Source organism: Ammospiza caudacuta, chromosome 3 (genome assembly GCF_027887145.1).
Source record: "Ammospiza caudacuta isolate bAmmCau1 chromosome 3, bAmmCau1.pri, whole genome shotgun sequence".
NCBI classification, from domain to species: Eukaryota; Metazoa; Chordata; class Aves; order Passeriformes; family Passerellidae; genus Ammospiza; species Ammospiza caudacuta.
The window spans coordinates 51,977,543-52,001,686 of NC_080595.1; the positions used below are offsets into that span (position 1 = coordinate 51,977,543).

Here is a 24,144-nt window from a genome sequence, read left to right on the forward strand (position 1 = left end):
CTTCCTAAAATAGTTGTGGCTGATGCTGTCCTTGTAACCACTTCCACTCAGTGAGCATTAGAGAAGCCTCATTGTAACATCTAAAGAAAAGCTCAGGAATGGCAGAGCTTTTATCTGGACTAAAACCCTGGTGTGATGATTTTCACTTGGCACTCCTCAGCCAAAGATTAGAGTTTATCTCAATAACCAGCAAACAGTCAAGAGTAAAAATGACATCTGGAAAACCTCTGCAATATCTTGTTGGAAAACTCACTACCAGCCTTGCTGTCAACCCTACAACCCAAAGAAAGCTGTAAGTGAAGTTTTATAGGAAAGTGACTTGTCAGGAGTTCTGCCCACAGCACTCAATCTTCTGTTAAGTCTCATCAGCAGCTTAATAATGTTTGCATTTACTATTAAAAAAATCCAACCTGAGACAGAAAATGCTGTTAACAACATCATACTTTAAAGTGTTATCATGCATATTGCTTGGGAAAAGAGGTTAGATGGGACAGTTTTCCTTGGCAATATTAATCAGATTAATTGCTTCATTTTTCTTACAATCTAAGAAGGTAATGATTTTGCTATTTTTGTAAGTATGTGTCTGCCTATAACAAAAGGTATTGATGATCAAAGATAAATGGATTTAAAAAAAAAAAGAAATTCAAATCTGAATTATCTATTACATTGACATCATAGTGCTAGGAAAAAAAGATGAAATATCACTTTCTGAATTGCATTCACTTTATTCACATTTTGTTATAGATGTCAGCTCTATCAGAATATCATCTGTCTGAATGAATTAGTGAAAAATTTAGTACTTCACTTTTTACAAAAAATAAGATTGTAATGGCATTTCATTTTGCTTCATTTTCCTCTTGTTAGCACTTGATAAATGCAGTCTTACAGGCACTGCTGCTCATCTGACATGATGTCTGCAATCTTAATTTAACAAATCTGAAGAAAATGCAAAGGCAGAAAACTTTCTGGTTTTCTTAAAATTTCTTGAGATTTTCTGCAAACTATTTTTTCCTTGACAACTTAATTTGCGTGGATTCATAGGGCCTTTTTCTCCTCCCTCCCACCTCCCTAAGCAATGTTTTTTTCTGAGTGGTCATTCATATTAACAGAGGTTGAAGAACATAAAACACAATGTCAATGAGAAACATCTGAAGCACTTCTGTATATTCATGTGTGTATACAGAGCAAGAGACAGACAAGTTGAGTTTGTCTCTTACCAATGGGATGCTGTGAAGTAGTTTTTTTTTTAACCACAAATGAGCATTTTTCTTTCTTTTCTCATAGAGCTATGTCAGAACACAACACTTGGAATAGACACTTCCCCTGAGAAAACTGCTGTGCTTACCATCCTTGAGAAACAAAATACCACTGCTCCTTCAATGCAAAACCCAACTGCAGGCACAACTAAAGGCACAACAATGACTCAAGTACCAAATGTTGGCTGGGCAATATTTCTGAGTGACACCATTAGAGATTTTCCATCTTCTGAGCACACAGCACCACCAGCCATCTGCTACACAGGGAGCTCTGTAACTGGGGCTGACTCAAAGCTAGTCAAAAGCATTAGCAGATGGCAGGAGAGGCCCTGGGATTTAGGGACAGGTGAAAGCTTTGGGGCAGCAGGTTGCTCTGGGCAGATGCTAAAACATGGATCCTAAACCTGGGCAGCAAAGTTGGGGCTTTCCTTTGGCTCTCCCAGTAATCCCTCCCAGCCACTTTCTTTGCTTAGCTCTGAATTGGCCTCCTGTTTACAGAAAAAAAATGAAATTATGCCATTTGACTAGTGATATTGCAGTCCAAAAGGTAAGAGAGAAGCTTTAGAAGCCAGAAACTTTGGAAAAGAAAGAAAAAAGGGACAATGATGATGGGTCAGTGCTAGAAGGGGTTCTCCAGAACAGAAAGAATCTTTTAATAAGTTTTTATTTTATATATTTTGTGAAAGAGACAGATAATGTATACATACCAGAAGATGGTGACGGTGTTGATGGTGATGATGAATGGTAATGTCCCTTCCCAACTCAGAAGGAAATCAAGTGGCAGCTCCAAAAGGTCAGGCATTTTTAAATGGATGTGTTCAGATAACTTCTGACAAAAGTTGCTGATGAGCCTCTAAGCTACTAGAAGCTATTTTTGATAGCTGTTGAAAGTTGTGAAGTGCCAGAGGTCTGCAACAAAGGCAGTGTTGTGCAATATTTAAAAGGATACATGAGTTAACCTGAGTAATTACAGGTCTGTCAGGCTGACATCCATTTTGGAAAAAATAATAGGTTACTTGGTCAGCTGACATGGAATTTGTGTACAAAGAAATTAAGGGAATGGGGCAATGTAAGGGTTGCCAATCATTTTGTGTATGTGGAAACTAGGTGTTTCCAATTCAGTTATCCAAATCGTCTCTTATAATTGAATTTATAATCTTGGTTATCAAGAGTAATATAGTCAATGCAATGTTATTTAATTTCCACAGGACATCTATGTTCATTTTGCATGACATTTTGGCTATGAAGCTGGAATGATAAGAAATGTACTGCAGACATAAAATAGATTAAAGTCTGGCTGGTAAGTTTCAACATACACTTGCAGTAAAGGAACACTAATTGATTGGGTGTCTCTTTATTGTGTCCCATAAGGATCTGTCCTTAGATTTTACAAGTTAACATTAAGCAGTGACCTGAAAAAACAAAAAATACAAAAGCATTACCAATAATATTTGCAAATGACAGCAAGATTGGGAGACAAGTCACCAATGCAGTCTGATCGAGGTTAGTGAGGAAACTGGACATAGACAAAGAAATATGCAGTTAAATACACACATAAATTTAAGCTTTCAAGAACTAAGAACTCTGCACTTAAGGAATATTGGAGTCCATCATGGGATGCAATTACTGCCATGGTAATTATAACAGATAATCCCTGAAGGCAATGCTGTGGCTAAAAAAATAGAATTGGGGTTTGGTTATGCAAATAAGTGTGGTACTGTGGTAACAGAGATTATACTACCTTACCTCTAACTCACAGTATTGTGACTGCTTCTGCACTGATATCCAGCATTTCAAGATAATGGAAAAATGGTGAAATCTCAAAGAGTAGCCATCAAGATCATGAAAGAGAGAAAGATGTGACTTTGAGTGAGCTATACAGAGTCTCCTCTCAGATCAAAAACAAATGAACAAACAAACAAACTCCAAAGCAACATGCAAAAGTAAAGCATTCAGTGGGTTTTAATTGTAGAAGGAATTATATTCTAGAACAACATTTCAAGACAACCATTGGTATTAAGGAACTTACCAGGCTGGATTTCAAAATTAGTTAAGTGCACACATACAATTATACAATGTAAGGCATCCTTCAAGAATGGAAGGCAGCTTTACAAGAAATTGTCTGGAGAGTTGTATGATTTTTAAGTTGAATTTTGTCTTGTGAAACTTCTGCTCAAGTGGCATTAAGGCTAGACCTCTGTCTATACTCTGTATTCCTAAAATATATCTCCTATTTCAAAACAGTTAAAGTTCTCATAACACCACAACTTCTACAACCCTTGGGAACATCTTAAAAATGGAAAAACTTTCCAACTGAAGTGCATTAAATGCCATTTATCTGTAATATATTCCTATATCTCATAAGTACAGTTGGTCACACAGGTATCCAGGCTACTTAAGCACAAAGCATGCAACTTAGGAATTGTCCATAAGAGTGCTCTAGGCTGTAAATCAAGATTAAATAACTTTGCACTTCTAAGTCCTTGCATGGCTAGGGTTTGAAATGTTAATTCCATTATCTCTAAGGTATTAGCTGTGAAAGTTTCAGTGTGATGTTACAAACTCAATGAGGCCTCTGCAGACGTGAAAGTTCAAATCAAGCAGTTCTGCTTTTAGAGCACTTATCAGAGAAATGGGCAACATAGCTTCAATTTCAACCTGAGAGAGTAAGAAAATACATCTTTCACATAGGAGAGTGGCTTAATCACTGAATAAGGTGTTTCTTGACCTGGATTCTACTGGATCTGGCTGCAATGGAGTGAACTTTCCTCAAAGCAGTCTGTACGGGCCATGTTTTGGATTTGCACCTAATTGGATTCACTGTTGTTCTACCTATTGTGTCTCCTTGTCCCCTCTGTACAGAGTGGGGAGTGAGTGAGTGAGCAGCTGTGTGGGTGGCTGGCTGCTGGCTCCTTATTGCCTCCAAGGGAATAACGAACACATAAATAGTTCTTGCAAAATACAGCAGTGTCACACTTGACAGTAATGCTTCAAAAAATGGTCTTCTCCTCTTCTCAGGGAAAGGTTGATCCATAACCTCTTCAAATAGTGTGATCAGTGTGATCTTATTTATAATAAGAACTCCTATCATGTGTCCTTTCTTGGCTCTTAAGAGTGCCCCAGGATAAAACATTTTCTTAATGTTGAAATAATTTCATTTGTCCTTTTCCATAATAAATGCATGAATGAATCACTTATCTCTAAAGCCAAGGTGCAACCAATCACCATTTCAAGGTGTGTTAGGTTAAGAGAAAACATTTCTTGTTTTGTTGTGTTCTTTTCATTTAACTGTGACACATATTTAGATCCCTCTTTTCTCCTGGGTCTTATCCTTATTGGCAGTGAGCACAACTTCTTGCTATCTACAGAATTTAAACGCTCTGAGTGAAATCAAAGTTGCAGAAGTTAAGAGTAAAGCATCTGTGCCTGCAGGTGTGCTCTACCCCGTCCCTCTTTTTATTAAAATGTATGCTTTTGCCTATTGGTACTCCTGACTACAGTATAGAGAAAACTCTTTTCCCTTTGTTCTAAATAACAATGGACTTCGTCACCACAAAGATCATTAGTAGCAGCATAAAGTTTCCCTGAGACTGAAATTCAAATTTACATTACCATGGAGCAATTCTTTATAGAGATTAACACTTAGAATACCTGAAATCTTCCTACACAAAAATAAGGCAAACTGAAGCAATTGTGTTTCTGCTTGTAAGATGTACAGGCTTCCCCTTAGGTTCTGTGTTTTATAACCCTCTTTTCTCATATACATGTATAGTTTGCTTATATGCATGTATATTTGCCTTGAAATTATAATATATAATATATAATATATAATATATAATATATAATATATAATATATAATATATAATATATAATATATAATATATAATATATAATATATAATATATAATATATAATATATAATATATAATATATAATATATAATATATAATATATAATATATAATATATATTATATAATATATATTATATAATATATAATATATAATATATAATATATATTATATAATATATATTATATATTATATAATTAATACATAATATTGTATTATTTTGTATAATAGTTAAAACCAAACTTCTTCCTAAACAAATCAGTGGCAAATCTTCAGTGGACATCAATGAAATCAAATTGAAAGTTATTCTTACATTAAAATAACCTAGAGGGAAAAAACCCAATGATGATCTAATTGTAATGACTACAAAGCTTTTTTTCAAATTCTTTGCCTATCTGAAAACTAAGCTTGCAGCTCAGCTCAGGCATTTAGTTTTTTCAGTCTAAAGAAAATGCACTTGCTATTGATTGAGGGCATGATTATACATTCTGTGTGGTTCAGAGGTGCTTATGCCTTGTTTTCCAAGCCACAAAAATCTGGTGGATTATGTTAAAAACATGAAAAGAGCAGCACTGAAGATGAGTGATTTTGCAGTACTTGTGTTCTTTTCCAGAAGGCACTACCTTCTGAAAACAATAAAAAGCCAACTGAGTTTTTTAGAGATTGTTCTAAATATCAATATGGATTCTGAGATACTAGCCTGGGAGAGGGAGTCCTCGGAAAGACTAGGAGACAACATACAGAAAGGTGCTGGCTATGATTGTTATGGGATGGGATGATGAGACCTGGAGTCAGAGGCAGAGACAATTAGAAGATTCCTGTAGGATATTTTCCTATTTCTAAGGTGCTGATTTAGGAAAAGCAAATGATTCAACAAAAACCCTATCACATCAACAAATTTCCCCCTGAAACGAGGCAGCCCAGTGCCCTTTCATGGTCACTTCCAGTGGCCTTCTGCATGCTGCTGTTAGAAAATGAAACCTGCCTCCTAAGAAATGAAGCACAGATAGGGCTTATTCTAAATATGATCTATATATTTTTTTAATTTCTGTTTCATAGAGCATTGTGTGTTCCAAATTTTAAATTAGTATTTGTTAGAGGCTAGACAATTTAACATAACGTCTTTGGGAGTTTAGGTTTGTAGAAGCAGAAGAAGCCTGGCAACACCAAAAAAGCCTTTTACATCAGAAATCTTTGTGTGGCAGAGACACAGAAGTTGTTTATTTCTTTTTCTGCTTTGTGTGTTATTGTCCTGCATGTATTATGATAAAAGAGCTGCCTAAGCTTGAGAACTTAAGCACATACCAATTATCACTCTAAGATTATCCATTAGAACAGAGAGAGAGGAAAAAAATCCAGGTGACATTTACCATAGTGTAATCCAGTATAGCAAATGAGTAATTAAAGCAAAATAAACAAAATACTTAAAAATAAATCATAGCTTTTACATGGGCAAATGCAATTAAGTTTCAACATTCAGTTAGCTGCCTAATTACCTTGATCTTCTATTCATAAAATTAGAAAATAATTAGAAATTAGAAACCCAACCTAATCAGTTTACTTCAGTACTCCACTTTAGATTAAGACAGCAGCAACTAGCTTTTACTGTAATTTCAAAACAGCACATCCAAAATCCTTCCTTTTTTCTCCAGGGGGTTGCAGCCTGTCTTCATTTAACCCACTCATCAATTTTTATAATCCCTTGATATGCACGGTTCTAACCCCTTTGGTTTCCCCCTAGACTAACCCACTGCAGAGTCTCTTACAAGGCTTATAAATGTCTGCTTTATCAGTAGAAAATCTGTCTCCAACGTGAGATAAGCACACCTGGCCTCATCCTGTGAGGCACTGGGCACTGTTGTGATGCCATCTACCCCCAGAAACTGTCTTGTCTAATTGTGTGGTTTGTTCTTATCCTCCATAATCCAAGTGCATAAAGTTAAGAGAGCATTCACTTGCCATTTGGGATCAAGCAAGAGCATTCTGCACCTTACAGGATCATCACACAGCATCAACACAGCTAAATTTCAGTCAATAGCTCCCACTGACTTCATTACAGTCAAACACAGCTCTGAATACAGATGTTTTACCAGAACTTGGAAGACAATTTTATTATTCATATGTCCTCATGATACGAACTATAAAAAGCAGCTCTGTGACTCTGGATATGGTACCAGTGCATTCCTGTTTCTCACTTCATAGACAACAACACATCTGTGACAAAGGTGGAATGCATTATTTCACACATATTTGGACTCAGTTGAAAAATCAGAAGTAGATGTGACAAGAACAAAGGATTTTACAAATGTGGCTATACTCTAGGTTGCCTTGGAAAAGGACATTAAGATGTTCATTGCATGAAGAGCTTGTGTTATAACATGTTGGTTGGGATCTGAAACAACCAGAAAATATTGATGTCCATATTACATCTGTTAAAATTTAAACAGATAATCAGAAATTCAGCACTGAATTAATTTCTAGAAAACCTGCTGGGTAAGAATGTTAATTAACCTAGCTATCAAGTTATAGCTTTCTTTCATAATGTTTTTCAATTTTTTATTTTCTTTGCATGGGTTGTCACATAAATTAAATCATTTTAGGTACAAAGCAATATTATAATTGGTGAGACCTCTGGAAAATGTCATTGCATCTTTTTAGAAAACTTGCAGTTTTCTTCAGTCACAGGGGCCAACATCTGTGTCACAAGTAAGAGAATAAGTGAAATATAAATTCCACATGCAAATGGAAATTTCCTCCAAGCAAACAAAACCAGTAGGAACTGGAGCTCTGTAGTTTAAGGGCAAAATGCATTACAGGCACCAACTGCTGATGAGAGGACAAACACTGACTTAAAATACTGCATGTAAACTGAAACAGTGGGCTGAATTTGACTGATGGGATTATTTTGTCCCGAGTTTTTCTTCCTCTACAATCAGTATCCACAGCACAGGATACTTTGTTAGGATACAGTTCCTAGGCAGCTGAATAAACAAAACATTAAGCTTCTCTTTTCTCACCTCCTTACATAATTAAAACTATTCACAAATGAACAAGATTTAATGACAAAAGAATTGTCTGCTCTTATTATCTGTCCATACTACCTATCAAATTCCAGCCCATACATTTGCTCCAGATCCAGCTGTGCTGTGCCCAGTGACATGCATTTCAAATAAAACTGTTCTGGAGTATCTGCAGCTAAATTTCATTAGACAGTATCAAAAGTTTCAGCTTTCCTCAGTCATTTATCTCAGTGATTAACCAGCAGCACAAGTAAAAACATTGGTCTTTTTCTAATTGGAATTTGTTGGCTTACCAGCAATCAGTGCATTTAACCATTAGGATGCAGACCTTTGTTTGCTTGGGGGAAAAGAAGCATTTTTGTCACATAAAACTGCATCTCATTTTGAAAAACCAGACAGATTAAGCTGGTTTGGATTCCTGCTATTAAGCACTTTTTTCCCAGCCCTCAAATCATTCAGAGGTTTATCCCTATCTCTTTTCAATATTTTAATATTGATTTTTAAAATTGACAAGAGAACTGAACAAATACCAACATTAAAAGTAATAATCCTTAGATTGAGGTGAAGTTCCCACTTTCTCAAGGGTGACATTAGCTTTTGGGTTGGGACTTTTTTTATACGTAGTTCCTCTATAATCATGAAGTGTATTAGGACTTCTTTCAAGGACACAATTCTCCTGTGTAAGCTGCTCTTCATGGTCACCCTTGACTTGCTGAGATCAGTGTGCTGAGTTTAAATTTATGGGACATCTGTTTTCCTGACATTGCCCAGTGCTTTTTCAATGAAAATATTCTGTAAGACTGGTTCAGTGCCTGAAAAGAAATCTAAGATACTTGATCTGCACTTCCAATCTGTAACTACCAAGTTTACATTTTCATCAGGGAATAAAATCAGGTTTGGCTGAGAAGAGCTATTCTTCATAGCATCACACTGATTTGTTTTAATTTGAGTTTTTTGTCAGCTGAAGTCTGCATCACCATCTTACTATTATTCTGAGGATTGCTCTCTTGGTAGCCAGAACCGTCTGGCATAGCTCATTTGTCTTTTGTGTTTGGTTTTTTGGTATAACTCAATACTGTCCATTTTTGGCTGCTCTATAATATATTGAAATCAATATTTGTTGACTCACTCAACTTCAGAGCATCAGTTTTGCACATTAGTGTCCCAATGCCACTTTTACTACATCCTTATCCTAGCCTTTTTCAGCATGCCAACACTGAAGGACACAACTGGTCCTTCATGGTTAGGGGCACATGTTTAATAGAGTATTGTTTATCTCTTTCTGAGTTTGGTGACAAATCCATAAGGAACTCCTGGAGAACCTTCCTGTTGTAATGACATTTCCAGGTTGGCACTATGTGGAAATGGAAGGAATTCTGCCCCTAGGTGACACACACTGGCACCATGTCACTTAGTATGCCCAGACTGAGTTGTCAGATGTTGGTGTCCTGGTCTAACTTGACAGAGGACAAAGAATGGTTTGAGCTGTGCAGGTATCCACCTGAAAGAGGAAAGTTAAGCCTATTTAATTGGAAATGCAGTGACACCTGAGAGCCACAATTGTAGTGCCTTGAGGGTGGAAGAGAACAAAAAAAGGAGTAAGTGACACCCAGTCTGCCTGGGCTGCTGTCAGGCCTGCTGTCTGGCTCATTCTCCCTTCTCAAAATCTTCAACACTTTTGTTCCAGTGGAACAGCTGTCCCAGCTCAGCACTTTGCTTCATATAGCTGACAGCTGTAGAGTTTTTAATTTGATGCTGAATAGGTTTATCCTCCCAGGATATATGGCCTGGAAAATAAGGGCATCCTCCAAAAGAATGCTGTCAGCCTGCCACTGTAACCCATTATGAATAGTTCAATAGGAGTGGGATTTTACTTTCCAAATAATCCTACAGTTCTCCAGTGCTTGTAACACAGCATTTCTTAATAATACTACCAATATTCAGTTTCACATTTTTGCTGTTTTGGCAAGAGACTGAGATCTACTCATGTGGAACTTGCAGTTAGGGAAATAGACTCTCAGGAGGAGGATCACCAATTTCAATATCCAGCATGAACTTCTACATGTCAAATTTTCATTTGTTGAAGCCTTTCCAAAACACCACATGAGTAAGAAAAGCTCATAAACAAGCTTCAAAGGTTTTCTCACATCCTGACAATTAATTGCAAATTTATCTTTTACATTCTACTCCACCTAGGAAAAGATATTCAATGTTCAATGCAGCGTGGCCAAACACTTTAAGAGAGTATTTATGAACACTTATTCAGATTCCCAATAGTTGTCATTTGAGCAATATTCATGTCTGGTTCTTATTGCTGTTTTCCAGGATGAGTTTTGTTTGAATAAATGTCTGGGAAATTACTAGCTTGTGCAAACGCATCTGTACCCGCAGATTAATAAGGATGAACATTGCTGGTTAAACAACTGCATTTAAGAAAATGAAGGCTTGTTCCTCAAACATTTTTTAAAGAGAAGCAAGTGTTAAATTCACTGGGGAACTTGAATGGAAAGAACTAGATTCAGCGTCCTTCTAAGCTGGCAGGAAAAAATCATGTATCTGAATGTCCTCTAATATCGATGCAAATCCAACAAACACAGCTTTGTTTTCACACAATCTTACACTAGTCCCAGTTAACTATGGCATACACCTAGATGTGGGATTCACAACCCCTGCAGATTTTTGCAGCTTTCTGAGTATTGTCAGCTCAATAACCTGAAAAGACAACATCTGATGGCCGTGCTGAGCTCCATTCAGGATCCACTGGTCTCAACAGAGGGCCACCAATTAACTTCAGTGAGCATTTGATAGGTGCCTTATTGCTCTCTGCCAGCACACGACATGATCTTCTCTCCTTTGTCTACCAGAACTGCCAAATGCCCATGCTTAAAATAATACTGTCAAATTTTCAAGGGACTTATAAACCATTGATGGCTGTTAACATTATTCAAATATCCTTTAAGAAATTCATTTGTCTATAAAAATATTCAAGAGAGATGATGAATTAAAATTGTTTGAACAAAGGACCGTGATACTACAGAACAAACAATATGACTTGTCAGTAAAATGAAATATCTGGTTTTTGATAGACACACACCACTTAGGCAGTGGCTCAGCAGAAGAGGTAACAGCTTGTGATGCACAATGCCCATGTCACAAAATGTTATTAAGATACTCTGGATCTGTAGGTGGCAGTGTCAGACTGTAGGTGAGATAATGAAAAATGAAGGCAAATCTTACATACTGTGTATTGGTTTATTTTTCATGTGTTTCTTGTGTTACTCATTTGCTCACTGAACTCACAAAGGAAGAAACAACTCTTGATTTAGTCTTAAGCCATATACAAATTGTTATGACTTAATTATCCAAAAAGTGGTCTGCAATTGTGACTGCACTTTAGTGATAAGACAAAAAAGAGCTGCATGTGAAATAAAAAAAATCAGTAAAAGTAATGTTTAATTCTAAGCAAAATAAATTATATCAAGATGAGAAAGCTAATTTCAAGGACATTAAAAGGAGAAGCCAAAAGACTGAAATACCAAAAAATTACATAATGACTAGCCAGGAATAGTCAGAGCCAAAGTTCCAAAAGGATTTAAAAAGCTGGCATGAAAAAGCAAAAAAGTAAATTTCCTAATGCTATTAAAACAAACAAAACCAAATAAATAAAATTAAAACAAATACTTTGAAAAGTCTAGGTTGTGCCCTAATGAGGGATAGAAAACAGAGTATACCTTGACAATTGAAATACAAAACCAGAAAAAAGCAAGATGAAACAATTCTGAGACATAAAGGCATAGAATCTAATAACCCACCATTCTTCAAATATTCAAGAAATGGGAAACTAGCCTGAGATTCAATGATAGCCAATTATATAAAGAGAGCACTCAGGGAAAATAAAACCACAACAGAAAAGTTAAATTAATTCTCTCAGTCTGCTCTGTCAGCAAAGGCAGATAGACAGTTCTCACACAATGGCCATTCCTTATGTAGGATAGAAATAAACCATTGTCTCTGAGTGTCAATAGAACACATTTTAGAACACATCCAATTCATAAGGTGGACTTCAACAAATTTTCAATACCAGCTAATTTTCTATTGGGGCATGTTAATACCAGTTACAGGGGCCTTAGAACAAAAGCAAGCAGTAAAGTAGAAAAAGCAATTTTATATTTTCACATATCAGTTTTCATTTTTAACTGAATTTATGGAGAGTAGAGAGGCATAGAGGGTAATCCAGAGAACAACAGGCATGATATTTCTGCAGACTTCAGATATTTCTTCACAAAGCTAATTGGTAGGAACAATGACAAAATAGTATTAAGGTACAAATAAATAAATATGTCATATCAGAGAAAAACTAACATAACTTTACAGAAAAGCCCCCACATATCGCAGAAGGTAAACACCTTCTTTTTGGAGCAGGTAATCATATGAGTAATACTATACTAAGAGTACTTAGGATTTAAGAAAGCTTTTGATGAGGTCTCTTATTAAAGTCTCTGACAGAAATAGAGGTAATACAGGATACAACAGAAGGTCCTGGATTAATAATTGGTTAACAGATAGGAACCAAAGTGTAGGAAATACAATTTGTGTTAATAAAGTAAGGGTAACACACAAGGATAACCCTGTGTATAACAGCCTCTGAAATAAGTCTTACCATTTACAAGGAAGATTTTGTGGTAATTTTAAGGTATTTTCTGACAACATTCATTGAGTGCATGGTGATAATTAAAAAAGTAATGGACAACTGGAAGATTATCAGGAAAGGTCTGAGAGCAATACTGAAATTGTTACCTCATGAGGGAGTTTAACCATGCTGTACCCTCACCCTGAATACTGAATGTAGCTTTGCTTGCCCACATTTCATACTGGAATTAGAAGTACTGAATAATGATCAGGATTAACAAATGATGACTACTTTTGTATGAACTTCTGAAGGTAATGCAGTTATCAAAGAATAGTTTTAAGGAAACATTTCTTCACACAAGATACAATTAATTTATAAGATTGAGGGAGAACTTCTTTACTGGGAACGTTACTGAGCACTCGAACAGGCTGACCAGAAAGATTGTGGCATCTCCTCCTCAGGAGATATATAAATAAAAGCCATCTGGACAAAATCCTGAGTAACATGCTTTAGTGGACCCTGCTTGAGCGGGCAGGCTGGATTAGATGACCTCCAGTGGTCTGTTCCAACCTTAACCATTCTAGTCTAGAGACCAAAGTATAAATGATACAAAATGGGATTGGGCAAATTCCTAAAGGAAACGTTCATGGGTGGCTGGGAGCTCTAGGACTTGGGAACTTGCTACAGACTGGAACTGTGGAGATATGCTCTGTCCTGCTCTTGCTTCTTTTCATATTCAGCCTCTCTCTCAACAGCCAACTTTCTGCTGGCAAACCAGATTTAGAAATTGTTTTTTAAGATGTATATTAATAGCAATAATAGTAATAATAGTAATAATAGTAATAATAGTAATCATAGTAATCATAGTAATAATAGTAATAATAGTAATAATAGTAATAATAGTAATAATAGTAATAATAGTAATAATAGTATTTGAGAAAACACTATTGAAAAATTAGACTGCTAACCTGAGCTGGTTACCCGCTGGATGGCATTTGTGCCTTGCATGCCTCTCTCCAACCATCCCTGGTGATAACCCTCAGTATTCCTTAGATACCCATGGGTGAAAGGACAATTATTTCAGGTGCAATCATGTCCAATGGATTCCTGGCCCTCCAGCTCAGACTGCAGGCACACATGTTAATTACTGCCATCTGTGACAGTGGTTTATGCAGCAAGCACTTCTGCCACCCAGAAGATAAAGTGAAATCCCTGTGTTGCTTTGCATGGGTCAGGGAGCCCCAGTTAGTAATGACTTTGCTCAGCATTTTTCGTGGCTGCATGTGGTAGGTGCAATGCTTCTGGTCTCTCACTACTGTTACCAGCTCACTGATGTATCAGGCCCCTAAAGAATCTTTCTCAGTGGGTGACACTGCTTTAGTGACACTCCACTTTACTCCATATTTTTAGCTTTTTGTTTTCTGTCTAAGAAACCTCAGTGCAAGCACCTCTGTATTATGAACTTTAGTTTCAAAGGTAAATTTTAGAGGCATTTGGACATAGCTTTTTGAGAAAGCTAAGGTCATTTAACATTTTTAAAAGTCTTCAGTGAGACAAGAAACCTGCAGGAGTTTACAAGGATTGTAGGACATAAAAATCTGATAGCAAGGACATAATGTAGAAAAAAATAAAGCACAAATGAACACATTGTGCTGACTGATAAATATGAACTCTAGCAGTATTGCTGAGAAGGCAGGCACAGGAGTTCGATGAACCTTTTGAGCTGATATAACTCATGCAGCTGCCAGTTGTGCAGTTGAAAAGCTATACTATTTGTGAATTTAGGAGTAATGCAAAGCAATATATTTTCAAGAAGGAATTTCTCTTGATCTCTATGGTGTTTGTCACCAACCATAATTTTTCCAATGTTAATCTATGAAAATTATTCTCCCAGCACCTTCTAATTAATACAATTAATGGGATCTATCCAAGGTAGGGATACTTGTTTTGAAACTAATTTCTGTTTTCCTTGGGATATATGCCTTTCATTTTTTTCGTATCACAAAGCCTCTGAAGATGATTAGTGAAACAAGTTAAACATAAAAAAAATTAGATTGAAAGCTGCATTTATGAACACACATCTCAGCACGATTCATACCACTACATGAGCTTAACCTATTAGAGCATTTTTATAATTGTTGGTATCTATAGAAATATTTGCATTCTCTAGAATTCCAAACATTTGAACTAGAATTCCTTATTCTGTTGCCTGAAAATAATTTTATCAAAAAGTATTTATCACTGAGTGACACCAAAGAATTAATAATAAAACATTGTCAGAAACACCTTCGAGAAATTAAACACAATTTTATTAAAATCATTCCTTAGAGCTATTTGATCAATATAGACCCACTTATCTTTAAACATAAGTGTTATCTTCCACCATATCTAAAGCTACTTTAGTAGGTTCTACTGAATGAACTTGTGAAAATTCACAATTTTCTTGTGAAATTTGCAATAAAGTGCAGGATTCGCTCCTTTCCATCCTCTTTCCAACACATATAACCATGTTTATGATTTTCCTGTACAATGGATAGTGTGCAGCAGACAGGTTATCAAAAATCATTGTGAAGATAATATACTTACCATCTACTTTGATCTGAAAATCTTTATAATTGTGCCATCTGCTTCATCATAGCTCATTTTAAGCCTTATACTCAAGAAAAAGGAACTGCCTGGCAATACAAATCTGACAAAATTTAATCAAGACCAGAAACATCTCACTGTTCTCTAAAATAAATTTCTAAACAGTCCAAATTTTGTGCAATTATCTTAATCACTCCATTTCCAAAGTTGCTTCTGCAAAGTCTCCATGTTAATCTGTTGGAATGGAAATCCTGTTTATAAAGGGGTATTTGTACAATTAAGCATGGTCCATAAATTTCAAACAGCATTCAAATGAATGCTCACATACATTTTATAAGGCTAACAGGTAGGCAATGATTGAAACGGAATCCAGGTACAGGCACTAAGTATTTCTATTAGCTTGTTCAGAAGTGGGGTACTTGGAAGATGAGGTGATAAAAGGACTACTTACACCACCATCTCTCCTGCTCCCTGTACAAGAGGAACAGGAAATGTGAGGGATTTGCTGGAGACTTCACGCTGATCACTAGCCAGGGTGCAGTTGTCTTGTGGGTTTTGGAAGTCAGTTTAACCTACAGCCATCTCATAACCACTGAATTTTCTTATGGCAACCCCAGAAATTAATTTTCTCTGCCTTCAGCATGGAAGCAGCACAACAGTGGTGCTCGCTATCTCTTGCCTTGTTCTGGGGGCAGCCCGGGGGCTCTTCCCCAGGAAAGGAAGAAAGTGTCCCCTGTAATTCTTCACAGTGCTACCAAAGCACCAGTGGCTTCCTGGTCTAAGTTGAGAATCCCTGACTCTGAGGTTATCTTGCTAAAGACCAGAGTATCTCACTTGGAAAGTTACTCTTGGCAAGTGTCACTCCTTCTGCCCTTATCACACTAAGGATTGTGCCCAATTTTAACCAATGTGCTTTTTGATGCCTTTGATTTCCATAGGAAGCTTGGGCTCAAAGTTAAGCATCCACTTAGGTGCATTTCAAGATAAGAAGGACTTTCAAGCCTAAAATTTGAGATGAAGACATGCCAAGAACTCCAATATTGAATTATCTTTTAAGAAAACTTAAAAAAAAATAGCCTTGAAAATGCTTTGCAACTACTATATGGTCATACAGCCTTACACTGACAGATGCACAGATTTGTTGCAGCATTTAATGACTGTTGCCCACTCTGGGAAAAAATTGACTCTCATGATGGGCAACTATGCTTGAGATACATAATAAAATAACTAAACCCCTTTCTTCTTTAATGTGGAGTTTTATATGTAAATTTTAATCTAAAAGGAGCAATGTGTTATGTGGACCTTTGAAAACAAATTTTATTGACTGAGAAGTTTTTACCCAGATAATGTTTATTCTTCTTAATAAACGACTGTGTAAAAAACTCCAACAGGTCTGGCACATCTCCATGCAGCTTCATGTACCTGCCAGAGTGTGCAGATTGAGTGTAGTTAAAAGTCATCAGCACTAATTAATTATCATTTTGGCACACGAAGGATAAATTTCCATGTCAAATGTAAACTACTTAAAGACATCCTCCTATATGGATGACCTCTTTATGTTCATTCTTATGGCATGTACAGGTTTCATGTAAAGAAACTTGGGCAACAAATTGTGTGCTATTTATTTCTGATTATCATTAAAGCTATAATGGTGTACCCAGGTATTGGTTTGGGCATTCAGCCAGCTTCAGGTAGGCTGCAGGAGCGGGGGAAGGGTAAGCAGAGGAGCTGGATGGTTCAGGCTGGGAAAGGGCTCATGTGCCTGGGCAGTTTCCATGACCCTGCCCTGGTCAGTGAGGACTGAGGAGTGCGCCTTGCTGGCACAGTCGGTCAGCTCAGTGGTCTCACTGCATCCCCTTGTGGCTGGGTGCCCACAAGAGCTAAACGTTGTCCATTCCCACGAGAACCAGAGGTCAGGTAGGAAGAAAGCAGCATTCCTGCCCTGGAAAGGGGGCCAAACTGGATCTTGGAAAGGAAAGCAATTAACTTCTTCACAATATCACAACCTGTGCATTTCCTAGAAACATGCCCTTTCCTCAGAGTCTCTGCTGAAGAGATTCTCCAACCAGTGATACCCCAGAATTCCTCCCAGCACATTTTGCAGCCCACCATAAAGACTGTGTAGAGGCCTATGAGTAATTGCAGAGGAGGAATGTTTCTGACTGCACTTTATCCCCCTATTTCCAAACATAGCATGGATGGAGCAGCTCTGCTCAGACTATTATTCAGAGTGGCTTTGTGTTGTCTTTGAAGAATGATTTCACTTTTAACAATCCAGTGAATGTAGGGGATTTGAAACAACAAAAATGCAACCATTTACACCGATTTTCATGAATACTAACTTCACTTTAAATAGAAGGAAAAAAAGTCTTTGGAATCTACCCAACAGCAATTGGGTAGGGTAAATAACTTGTCTGTCTGGAAAGAAATGTGAAGTTAAAGCTTGTTACATAATTTCAGTGACATTTTTTGCTTTAATTTAACAATAAATTAATGGCAGACGCAGATTAATAACAAAAAAGCAAATCTGAATCTCAAGCTACATGATCTGTGAAATTGTTGTGACCTTTCCTAAAAGAAGTGTTGCCCTGTGGGCTACCCCTATTTTCAAAAGTATCACTTCAGAAGTCTAAAAATACCTTGCAACAATTATTTTTCATCAGTCAGTTACATTATAAAAATAGGTATCTAATTAAAATTTCTCACAGTCAGTGACTGAAATTGCTGCTTATAATGATCTTTTTTTAAAATGAACCTTCAGAGGGTGTTGTCTGTTCCAAAAGAGATGAGGTCCACTAATGTTAGCAGGAGCGGGACAGAGATGCAGCCAGTCCCTTGAGGCAACTCTTCAGGCACAGTGAGTTAGCAGAGCACCCCAGAGTGCCTTGAAGGGAGAGATTGCTATTTAGATCAACAAATAATTTACCCCTTTCATGTTTATTTGTCATCCTGGCCTTCCACAGGATCTAATCATATCTGTCAACAATAGAAAATCTTAATAGCTCATGTTGGAGTCTTGCTAGCAGCTCATTTTCTCATCTGAACAGGGCATAAATGAACTGCAAATGTCAGGTCATTGCTTCATGCTCTCACTTGTCCCCCAGCCCCCTCAAACTGCAGCATTTTCTGGTTTTGTGTCCAGATCAATCCAGTTCCCTTCTAAATGTTGTAAATATGTAACCTTTCCTGGAGATTATTTTTCTTTTTATTTTTTCGGTCACAATATACGTTCTTACCTCATTTTATTTAGTCATCTCTGTGAGAATGAAAGGTGTGGAGTCAGCTCAGTAAGCACAGGGAATCATAAAAATCAAATCCATGCAGGAGATACTCAGATAAACAGAATAGTTGCAAAGCTGTAGCAATAATGTGGGGAGATTTGCAATTTTATACTTAAAAATCCCATTTTGAGGACCACAGCTGGACTACAGAAATATCACAATAATATATCACAAGTTTATTTTCTATCAAATGCAATTACTGCTGCAATTTATGTTGGTCCACCTAGCCTGGTTATAAACCAATGTCTCCTCTTTAAGAAACTGCTATTATCGCTATTTTTCTTTTGATATTTAAAATTAAGAAGACCTGTTGACTACGAACAGATTGTTCAGAGCGATAGCTTTGACTATTGCTCAAGCTGCAGACAAGATGCATGAGCCTCTGCCTGCCCTTTCCCACGGCACCTGGCTGTGCAGGGACTACCTGGACAGGGGAGGGATTTTCAGGTTTCTTTCCTCACTATTCGCAGAGCCAGGAAATCATTTCACACTCAGCAAAGCCAGCAGCTAATCCCGGGGAGTCAGGATTAGTCACCTCGGAGTCCCTGCCGAGCCCTGATCCCGTTTTGTCAAACTCCCGGCGGTGGCAGCGACCGAGCGCATCAGCCCCACGGACCCACCGGCCCCACGGCTGGAGGGGCGAGGCTGCCCGCCCCGCATGCAGCCGCTCCCATCTGTTAACTTTTATTTACAAGCACGCCAACCACCCCGTGTGCGAGCAGGGACAGCGCCGGGGGGACGCCCGATCCCTTGCGGGCTTTCCTGCCCGCCGAGCCCCGCTCCCGCTGCCCGCAGCCGGGGGGACCCCTCCGCCCCCCGAACGCAGCCCCGCACCCCTCCCGCTCCCCCCTTTGGCCGCGCGGTGCCGCGGCTGGCAGGGCCGGCGCTGCCCCGGGAAGGAGCCGCAGCCCGCTCCCGGAGGGTGACCCGGCACGGGCGCGTCCTTGCGGGGCCGCCGCGGAGGGCGCAGCGCCCCGGGAAGGCGGGGGCTGCCCCATACCCACCTTCCGTGTGCACGGCCGAGACGTAGGTCCAGTTGTAGCGCTTGACGATGTCAAGCATGGCCCTGGCCTGCAGCGTGTCGGAGGGGACCACCCTGAGGAAGTACTTGTACAGCGTTTTGTCGCTCAGGTCGATGCTGGTGGCAGAGTAGGCGATCTGGGGGATGTCGAAGAGCTGGAGCAGATTTTGGACTTGGATAGCGACTGAGCTGGAGCCGGGGCCGATGACCCCCGCGATGGGCTTTTTCACTCTGGCCTGGGGCTGGGTCTGCGAGTCAGAAATGCAGCGGGTGCCTCCATCCTTGTCATCCCTGATGGAGATGAGAGAGTCCCGAATGAACTCAATGCTCTGCTCCAGGGCCACGGAGGAGTGCCAGCAGGAGTCTCGGATCTCGCTGCCCAGGGTGATGTTAGGTAGCAGGACCGGGTCTGCGTTAATTTTATCCAAGGTGTGAAACATGGCCTCGACTCTCTGGATGCCGTATTGCTCCCGGATTTCCCCGCACTTCCTCTCGGGCACTTTCTCGGCTGGTGGCTGGTGATGGACAGAGAAGAGGGCCCCAATGATGACATCCCCGTCCATCCGAGCCACCGACCGCTGTGAGGAGGCTGCAGAGAGAAGAACCCTCCGACCCCCACTCCTGGGCAGCACGTCCATCTCCAGCAGCAGAGCAGGGAAAAAGACCAGCAGCATACCAATCATTTTGTTGCACGATGTCATCCAGACCCAGGTTACAAATTTCATGGGCTCCCCTTGCCTGCACATGGTTTAAGGACATGTAGGAAATGGGATCTGCTTCTCCCAGATGACGGCCAGGTTGCTCCAAATACCATCACAACGAAGCCTCACAGCATCACTCTTGAAGGTGCCAAGACAGCCGTCATCCTAGTGACTTTTAACCTGGTGGCATAGAAAGAGGGGATAAAACAGGCTAACCAGGAAATTGATGTCAAACCTGAGCTCGACAAAGCAATCCTGCACAGTTAGAGATGTTTGCTTTCTCAAAAGCCCAGGGTAATGTGCTCCAATAAGATGCTCAACAAGAAGTTTCAAGAGGGATTAAATCATGTATTTTTTGCCTTGATATGCAATCATGCATACTCACATATGTTGAATTTCTACAATCCTTTTTGCGCCTGCATTTCAAGCCAAGGCAGCTACTTCCCACATCTCCAGCCAGCACACACACTTCCCTGTGCCCCCGGGAAGTTTCAAAAGTTTCTGTGGGTAGGCAGCCCGTCGGAGAAGAGCCCTAGACCGGCCCCAGCCCTGAAAGCAGAGTGACAAGCGCTCCTTTCTTTGCATTCTGATTACCTGAAGGCATCTTTCTCAGTTTAGACATTTCCTTTCTCCATCCATAACGTGAGCAAAAAGAGAAAGCGAGTGGTCTGCCCTGCCAGCCACGGGAAATGTCATTTAAAGGTCAGGGAAGAGAGGAAGAAAAAAAAGCACTGTGCAGTTTAGATTAACTTTTCCGTGTGTAGGGGGCAAAAACTGTAATCCAGTCAGGGGCACACACATGAAGGTAGGGGAAAATACATATTAGTTACTAAGGCAACCGCGGGCAAAGCCCCGATGTGCCTTACCAGCACGCCTGCCGTGCAGAGAGGCTCCGGGCGGGGAGCGGCGGCGAGCGCGGCGACAGGGCTTGGCGGCTGGGAACGCCGTGCTGGGAGGGCAGATGCCACCACGGCCACCGCCGCCGCCCGGGAGCGGGGCCGGGCCGCGTCCCTGTTGCTCGCGGAGCCGTCAGCACCCGAGACAGCGCCCGCAGCCGGGGCAGCCCCAGCGCCGCCGCACCCCCGTCGGCCGCCTCCCGGTCCCGGGGTCCCCGGCCCGCAGCCTCCTGTGGGGCTGGCCCGACACCCCGCTGGCCCGGCGCTCCAGTGTCCCGGTGTCCCGCTGTCCCGGGCCCGCACCGCCGGCTCGGCCGCCCGCCAGCACTGCGGGGCGCTTCCCCAAAACTTCTGCCCCCCGCCAGGCGCGGCTGCCGCGCTGTGCCCGGGTGCACACGCACGGTGGCTGGCACACACACACGCACCGCTCGCACACACACTCACACTCGCACACCCGCACACCGCTCCCGGCGCCCGGAGCCCGCCGCGGCACGCACCGCCCGCGCCGCCGCCGCTCCCTCGCTCCCCGCCGGGGCCAGCGGTGCCGGGGCTGGTAGGGCTGCGTGTCCGCCGAGCGGCGCGGGCGCTGGGGACGGTGCCGAGGAAGGCGACGCTCCGGGGCAGCCGCCGTCCTACTGCGGGTCCGCGCCCGCGGGCGGGCAGAGCCGCCCGGAGCCCCGCAGCCCCGGGGCCATCCGCCCGCCCTGCCTGTCCCCGGCTGAGCCCCGCGCTCCGCTCCGAGGGGCAGCCCCAGACGTACCTGGCCGGGCGAGGCAGCGGCTCCCTGCCTGCCGGGAGCGGGCATTGGCGGCTCTCCGGCCGCCCCGAGCTGGCGCGCTGGCGGCGGGGCGACGGCTGTGGGCTGGGCGCGGGTGCCCTCTGTCTTCAGCACCGCTCCACCGCAAGGAAAAAAACAGGTCATCCCGGGCTCATCCATTATCTCATACAGAAGGTTCAGTCATTTTCTCCCCCTCTTAAATTTTTTTCGGCTATTGTCTTGTAAACGAGTAAGGAAACATCACCCGGAGCACGCTGCGGCTGCAGGGGAGGCGTTGGCTCTCATCTCCCGTGGCTCCTAATTAATTATCTCCCTGCCTCAATTAGCAAGAGCGAGAGTTAAAGCAAGAGGCTGCTGCTAGAAGGGGACCCAGACCACGCTCGGGAGACCCGAGACAATGAAATGTGCCGTTCGGCCTCACGGGCAGGTCTTCGCTATTTAAATAAATATTTATATTTGGGGGGAAAAAAACCAAAACAGAAAAAATACACTGCAACAAGGTAAATCACCTGTAAAGATAGAGGCATAAAAGGCATTGAGATTGCAGTTTTCAGGTCAAGATGAACCTAAATGAAGCACGTGAGAGGCATGCCAGATTAAAATAATACCAGATTGAATAATCATAATTCAGACGACCTGCTTGCATCCCTAACACAGGTCTCGGGTGTTTTACTTGACTGTATGAAAGTTAAAGTTAGATTACCTCCCCGCTGGGAACTCTATAGATATTTGCCCTACTTTTGAAAGAAAGAGGCAAGGACAAACATTTAACTATTGCTCATTCAGAGATGGGTTTGCAGTGAGTGCTGCCTCAGGGGTGTCTTCTCCTTGTGTCAATATCCGAGCTGATTTTATTGTCACACAGCTAGTTATTTGTCTGCACTGTGTTTATCCACGAGCTGTGTTTATTGTGGAGGACCCAGCCCAGGGGGTTGCTGGTGCCCTCTTTCCCTGCAGGTAATGTTTCCCAAGGATCAGGGTCAGAAGGGCTGCCTGTCCTCTGCCTGTGGGCATGAAGCTTCCCCAAGGCCAGCCCAGGGCAGTTCTGGAGAGACATTCAGATGTGCACAAAAGGAGGAACAAATTCCCCTTCACCCATGTTTTAATGATTAAACTTTAGTTTCTGCTCTTGACACAACGAGCCTGCAGCACGCCAGCAAATTATTCCAATGGTTAAGTTTTGGGTTGCTTCTCTGGCTTTGGCAAGGGAAGCATTTGCAAATGCTCCCACTGGCTCTTCCTGACACACAGCACCCTGTCGCCCTCATCCCCTGTAACCTGGCACTCAGAAAGACAGCAGGTCTTTATGCTGAGGCTTGTGCAGAGCTGTCACACAGAGCTGCTTTCCCTCTGTGATGGTCTGAGTTTTGCTGAGACTGGAAAGCGGGTCACTGGGTCCTGGTGCCCAGCCATGGCTGCAAATGCTGCCTATCCCACCCCTGCAGCAGCAGGTGGAGTAGGTGGAAATGGGCAGAAGTCTGGGGCTCATATGAAGACATCTGGCATATTTTTAGGAAAGGCCAGGGAAAGACAGCTCTTGAATTGCAGTGGCTTTGATCTCCCCTTCCCTAATGGGAAAGCAAAGGTTTTGCCCATGGGGAAGCAGCCATGGGTGACCAGTAGCACTGATGTCTTTGTCCCACAAAGAGTCATCCCACTGCCTTTTGTCCCTGACTCCTACACCTCCTGATCCTGCTGTGTCCCACAGATCTAGTACTTCTCCCCTCAGAAACAGCCCGTGTCCCCAGTCCTACCACCTTCACAAATTTCTGAACAGATGGTCCCTTTATCATCTGGTAACCATCCTTGAGGCACTACATGGGACTGCGTTTTTTGCAGAGATATGAGCTGCCATCAAGCAGGGAATCAGGACAAAACCAGAGCAAGGCTGGAGCTGTCTTGTAAGCAGCAATTCCTTTCCAAGGGAAATTGCCTGCTGTTGAATATTTTTCCTCTGTGAAATGAAGGACAAGTGAATAATTTTCATGTTCCCATGTTACACAATTTAAAAATCACTTGGAGGTTGATTGAAATATTCTGTTTTGATGGCATCCAAAGTGTTTTGTTCTGTTTTCTTTTTAAACATTTTATACAATGCAGAACAGTTTTTTTACTTCAGATAAA

At 41.1% G+C, this 24,144-nt stretch overlaps 1 protein-coding gene across 3 annotated transcripts in view; it reads right to left on the reverse strand.

Moving 5' to 3' along the window:
- The window catches only part of GRM1 (glutamate metabotropic receptor 1), a 177,868-nt gene extending 157,525 nt beyond the window's left edge, over window positions 1-20,343 (reverse strand). For 2 of the 3 annotated variants that reach the window (XM_058801079.1, XM_058801078.1), the window contains exon 1: window positions 19,629-20,328. In XM_058801079.1, coding sequence (XP_058657062.1) covers window positions 19,629-20,328 — 700 coding nt within the window. Of the gene's footprint in view, window positions 1-19,628 lie in introns of all 3 variants that reach the window. The other variant, XM_058801077.1, reaches the window with a different exon arrangement.
- Window positions 20,344-24,144: the final 3,801 nt, after the last annotated feature.